Source organism: Phyllobates terribilis, unplaced genomic scaffold, assembly GCF_046119375.1.
Source record: "Phyllobates terribilis strain yellow unplaced genomic scaffold, ASM4611937v1 Scaffold_9__5_contigs__length_417890890, whole genome shotgun sequence".
In the NCBI taxonomy this organism is placed as follows: domain Eukaryota; kingdom Metazoa; phylum Chordata; class Amphibia; order Anura; family Dendrobatidae; genus Phyllobates; species Phyllobates terribilis.
The window spans coordinates 362821598-362827918 of record NW_027362769.1 but is presented as its reverse complement, the minus strand read 5'-3'; the positions used below and the strand labels follow the sequence as shown (position 1 = coordinate 362827918).

At 51.0% G+C, this 6321-nt stretch overlaps 1 protein-coding gene across 1 annotated transcript; it reads left to right on the top strand.

The window, feature by feature from the left end:
* Positions 1-1054: 1054 nt before the first annotated feature.
* Positions 1055-1435, top strand: LOC141161138 (histone H2B 1.1-like). Its single transcript, XM_073645908.1, has one exon. The coding sequence runs from the start codon at positions 1055-1057 to the stop codon at positions 1433-1435; it is 381 nt and encodes a 126-aa protein (XP_073502009.1).
* The last annotated feature ends 4886 nt before the right edge of the window (positions 1436-6321 follow it).

Genomic DNA, 6321 nt, shown 5'->3' with positions numbered 1-6321 from the left:
TATTGTTCAACATCATCAATGATTTAGATGAAGGAATTGAGGGTAAACTGATTAAATTTGCTGATGACACAAAGCTAGGAGGGATAGCTAATACTAGAGAAGAGAGAGAGAGGATTCAAAAAGACCTAAATAAACTGGAGCAGTGGGCAGCAACCAACAGAATGGTTTTTAACAGGGAAAAATGCAAAGTACTACATCTGGGCAATAAAAATGAAAAAAGCATATACAGAATGGGAGGAATAGAGCTAAGCCAATGACTAAGAACCAGATATAAGGGTTTCCTCCTCCGTTTCACTCCTTAGTGGCCGTGTGACTGCTGATCACACACATGCTTTACACAAGCGGCTCCTTCCCCCACTCCAGACCCGCAGCGCTCACATCAGGCTCCTGGTAGAACATGAGAGACTTGTCTTAGTCTGTGGTGTGATCGGAACCGACACCACAGGGAATCCGCAAAGAATAATACGTGGGTGAGTGAGGAGCCTCCTGCACGTGTAGATGGAGCGGAGAAGCATCAGATCACTGCTGAATATACAGATAACGGCACTGATTGGAATCAACCCCCTCTCCTGCCATCCCCTACTTGGGGATTGTGTGGGGCTCGGAAAACCCAGGCAAAATAATAGTCCGATTTTTAAGTTTTATGGAATAAAATAATGACTGGACTCCATGCTTAATCTTCCCCTATACAAATATTTACCAGTCATCCCTTGTATACTGTGCTGAATATACTAGATCACTGCCCAGCAAGGTAAAAGCAATCGCTGCACCATCACCACACCAGTAACAAGTAGCAGGATCGACCTGTGCATTTAATGCTTTTAAGTTTCTACTCTATAGTAAACAATAGACAAGCCGCCAATGGAGAGCAGACTTATGGAAACACCAATAAGACTCAGCAGGCGCAGTTTACACAGGTCACATGACTTTCTTAGCCAGTAGGAGAGGAGCAGACCACATTGCTCATTTGCCTGTGTGGCTGTAAATACCGCTGCGCTGGAGGAGCAGGAACATTGTTCTCTCTTCTCGGAGTTGTGATCGCTGTATACGCACCATGCCTGATCCCGCCAAGTCTGCGCCAGCGCCCAAGAAGGGCTCCAAGAAACCCGTCACTAAGACTCAGAAGAAGGACGGCAAGAAACGTAGGAAGAGCAGGAAGGAGAGCTACGCCATCTACGTGTACAAGGTGCTGAAGCAGGTCCACCCCGACACCGGCATCTCCTCCAAGGCCATGGGCATCATGAACTCCTTCGTCAACGACATCTTCGAGCGCATCGCAGGGGAATCCTCCCGCCTGGCTCACTACAACAAGCGCTCCACCATCACCTCCCGGGAGATCCAGACCGCCGTGCGCCTGCTGCTGCCCGGAGAGCTGGCCAAGCACGCCGTGTCCGAGGGCACCAAGGCCGTCACCAAGTACACCAGCGCCAAGTGATCTGCTCCGTCTGCTGCTCCGCCATCACCCCAAAGGCTCTTCTAAGAGCCACCACCCCGTCTCCATCAGAGCGGTGGCTGCTCCTGTGTCCTCTCCCGTCTACATCAGAGCGGTGGCTGCTCCTGTGTCCTCTCCCGTCTACATCAGAGCTGTGGCTGCTCCTGTGTCCTCTCCCGTCTACATCAGAGCTGTGGCTGCTCTTGTGTCCTCTCCCGTCTACATCGGAGCTGTGGCTGCTCCTGTGTCCTCTCCCGTCTACATCGGAGCTGTGGCTGCTCCTGTGTCCTCTCCCGTCTCCATCAGAGCTGTGGCTGCTCCTGTGTCCTCTCCCGTCTCCATCAGAGCTGTGGCTGCTCCTGTGTCCTCTCCCGTCTACATCGGAGCTGTGGCTGCTCCTGTGTCCTCTCCCGTCTACATCAGAGCGGTGGCTGCTCCTGTGTCCTCTCCCGTCTACATCAGAGCGGTAGCTGCTCCTGTGTCCTCTCCCGTCTACATCAGAGCTGTGGCTGCTCCTGTGTCCTCTCCCGTCTACATCAGAGCGGTGGCTGCTCCTGTGTCCTCTCCCGTCTACATCAGAGCGGTGGCTGCTCCTGTGTCCTCTCCCGGCTACATCAGAGCTGTGGCTGCTCCTGTGTCCTCTCCCGTCTACATCAGAGCGGTGGCTGCTCCTGTGTCCTCTCCCGTCTACATCAGAGCGGTGGCTGCTCCTGTGTCCTCTCCCGTCTACATCAGAGCTGTGGCTGCTCCTGTGTCCTCTCCAGTCTACATCAGAGCTGTGGCTGCTCCTGTGTCCTCTCCCGTGTACATCGGAGCTGTGGCTGCTCCTGTGTCCTCTCCCGTCTACATCAGAGCTGTGGCTGCTCCTGTGTCCTCTCCCGTCTACATCAGAGCGGTGGCTGCTCCTGTGTCCTCTCCAGTCTACATCAGAGCGGTGGCTGCTCCTGTCTCCTCTCCAGTCTACATCAGAGCTGTGGCTGCTCCTGTGTCCTCTCCCGTCTCCATCAGAGCTGTGGCTGCTCCTGTGTCCTCTCCCGTCTACATCAGAGCTGTGGCTGCTCCTGTGTCCTCTCCCGTCTACATCAGAGCGGTGGCTGCTCCTGTGTCCTCTCCCGTCTACATCGGAGCTGTGGCTGCTCCTGTGTCCTGTCCCGTCTACATCAGAGCGGTGGCTGCTCCTGTGTCCTCTCCCGTCTCCATCGGAGCTGTGGCTGCTCCTGTGTCCTCTCCCGTCTACATCAGAGCTGTGGCTGCTCCTGTGTCCTCTCCCGTCTACATCAGAGCGGTGGCTGCTCCTGTGTCCTCTCCCGTCTACATCAGAGCTGTGGCTGCTCCTGTGTCCTCTCCCTTCTACATCAGAGCTGTGGCTGCTCCTGTGTCCTCTCCCGTCTACATCAGAGCTGTGGCTGCTCCTGTGTTCTGTCTATTCACAGGGTAAATGGCAGGTGGCGCTAGTACAGCTGATTAACCCTTCTAGACTGATGGTGAAACCTATGAATGAGTCCTTCACAGCTCTGATCCTTTCAGTAATCTTATGAGCGAGTTGTCCTGTGTTCAGTGGCTTTTTACTCCACCCCTTGCTCCCCAGATCTGATATTCCGGGGTCTCCTTCATCCGGTATAACATGATTCGGTTAGTTCATGTTTCTCCGAATAACATGAGACATTTGTGTAGATTTTATCTATAATTCCGGACACTTTTCACAGAGGAAGAAATTACATCATTACATTTAGAAGTTGTGGAAACTACAATGAGCGGGAAATTCATAATCCGCAGAGGAAGAGGAGGAGCTAATGTTACCAATGGGTGAATTCCCGCTCAGTGCTTGATGGATTTTCTGTTCCTTGTCTTCATATAACACGTGGTCCTATGTCGGGCCGATATCGGGAACACCTGCATGTGTGCAGCGATTATTCCTCGTTTACATCACATACAGGAGTCTGTAGAGTTTCGGGATTAGGGCAGCAGATGTTTTTCTTCAGTACATTGCATCACAATCACTATTGTGGAGGACTATATACTGATCGGGGAATTATCCTACAAGAGACATTTCTAGAAAGATCAATTCTACTTTCCCATGCAGATCTCATATCTCCCCGATCATCTCAGCAGTTTTTCTCAATTCTACAGCTAAAGGCAGGAGGTTTGTGACAGGACTAGTGTTGAGCGATACCTTCCGATATCGGGAAATATCGGATCGGATTGTATCGGACCGATACCGAAAAAGTATCGGATATCGCCGATTCCGATACCGGAAACCAATGCAAGTCAATGGGACATAAATATCGGAATTAAAATAAACCCTTTCTTTCCTTGTAGGTTATTTCTACATGAAGGAAAACAACTAAGAATAATGTAGAATGTATTGGGGGAGGTGGGGGAGACAATAAAGGCATAGAGGTTTAGCCCAGTCAAATGGAATAGCAGGAATTACTATTTTTTTATTATGTTCTGAGTTACGGAAATATTAACTATGTTAAGTATTTTTATATTTTGTCAGATATTTATGTTTCACTACTTCCATGCTCTTCACCTTCTTTTTTACTTCTCCCACACTTTCTCCTTCATCATCCTCAGCATCTTTTTCATCCACTTCTTCTTCACCTTCTTCTTCTTCACCTTCTTCGTATTATTCTTTTTTTTACATTCTTCATATTCTACTTCTTCATCTTCTTCATATTCTTCTTCTTCATCATATTCTTATTTGTGACAGGCATTCCTGTAGTTGTTATCTATAAAAGGTTGGACATTACACCTTTCGTTCTGCCCGTCACAAAAGATTTACAACAGGATTTGTCCGCGTTCAGTTTGGCCTGCAGCAGCAGGTCTTTTCCAGGGGCACCACGAGGAGGAACGGACTCACCCCCATACACTGCTTAGTCATCTTCTGCTTATAATTTAGATATTATCTTTTGCTCTGATTTTTAGTCTTATGCTTAATGTTCTTCCGCTTTTTGTTCTGCAGCTTCTTGTATTTCTGCTTCTTGGTTTTCTGTCTCTTGTTCTTCTGTATCTTGGTGCTTGTCTTCTCTTCTTTGTCTTCTTGGTCAACTTCTTCAGGGTCATCTTCTTGGTCTTCTTCGGGGTGGTCTTCAGGGTCGTCGTCTTCGGGGGTCCTCGTCTTCGGGGTCCTCGTCTTCTTCGGGTTGGTCTTCTGGGTCCTCGTCTTCGGGGTCCTCGTCTTCTTCGGGGTGGTCTTCAGGGTCCTCGTCTTCTTCGGGGTGGTCTTCAGGGTCCTCGTCTTCAGGGTCATTGTCTTCGGGGTCCTCGTCTTCTTAGGGTTGGTCTTCAGGGTCCTCGTCTTCAGGGTCCTCGTCAGGGAGATCCAGAGTGATTACCAAGAACCATTTCAAAAAGCTTGAACTTGGAAATGTAGCAGAAGGTACAAGAAAGCTGAGGAACTACCGAGGACCAGCTGACGGTACTGGAACCCGGATGGGTAGCAGAAGGTACAAGAGCCAATGGAACTACCGAGGACCAGCTGATGTTACTGGAACTCGGTTACTAAGCAGGAGGTACCTGTGCCAGAAAGCACTACCAAGGACCAGCAGACGTTGGTGGAACTTGGATACCGAGAAGGAGGCACCTAATCCAAAGGCACTGCCGAGAACCAGCTGACGGTACTGGAACCCGGATGGGTAGCAGAAGGTACCCATGTAAAAAAAAGTTCAAGGCCGCGAGCCGGCCGCAGTTACCAAAACCCACAGTCCTACAGGGGGTGCTTGTCCTATTGGCACTATGGAACCAGCCTTCATTGCCAGATCCCGCAGCCCACATAGGAGTCACCTAAACTGCAGGCACCATAGAGTCGGCTAACCCGACCGCAACACGACAGGACAACGCATTGGAGGCAAAGTGACGTTGACACTACCCGGAAACAGCTGGCGTGCTGGAACCAGGCTGGGCAGGAGGGAGTACCCGTGCCAAAGACACTGCCGAGAACCAGCTGACGGTACTGGAACCCGGATGGGTAGCAGAAGATACAAGAGCAAATGGAACTACCGAGGACCAGCTGACGGTACTGGAACCCGGATGGGTAGCAGAAGGTACAAGAGCCAATGGAACTACCGAGGACCAGCTGATGTTACTGGAACTCGGTTACTAAGCAGGAGGTACCTGTGCCAGAAAGCACTACCAAGGACCAGCAGACGTTGGTGGAACTTGGATACCGAGAAGGAGGCACCTAATCCAAAGGCACTGCCGAGAACCAGCTGACGGTACTGGAACCCGGATGGGTAGCAGAAGGTACCCATGTAAAAAAAAGTTCAAGGCCGCGAGCCGGCCGCAGTTACCAAAACCCACAGTCCTACAGGGGGTGCTTGTCCTATTGGCACTATGGAACCAGCCTTCATTGCCAGATCCCGCAGCCCACATAGGAGTCACCTAAACTGCAGGCACCATAGAGTCGGCTAACCCGACCGCAACACGACAGGACAACGCATTGGAGGCAAAGTGACGTTGACACTACCCGGAAACAGCTGGCGTGCTGGAACCAGGCTGGGCAGGAGGGAGTACCCGTGCCAAAGACACTGCCGAGAACCAGCTGACGGTACTGGAACCCGGATGGGTAGCAGAAGATACAAGAGCAAATGGAACTACCGAGGACCAGCTGACGGTACTGGAACCCGGATGGGTAGCAGAAGGTACAAGAGCCAATGGAACTACCGAGGACCAGCTGATGTTACTGGAACTCGGTTACTAAGCAGGAGGTACCTGTGCCAGAAAGCACTACCAAGGACCAGCAGACGTTGGTGGAACTTGGATACCGAGAAGGAGGCACCTAATCCAAAGGCACTGCCGAGAACCAGCTGACGGTACTGGAACCCGGATGGGTAGCAGAAGGTACCCATGTAAAAAAAAGTTCAAGGCCGCGAGCCGGCCGCAGTTAC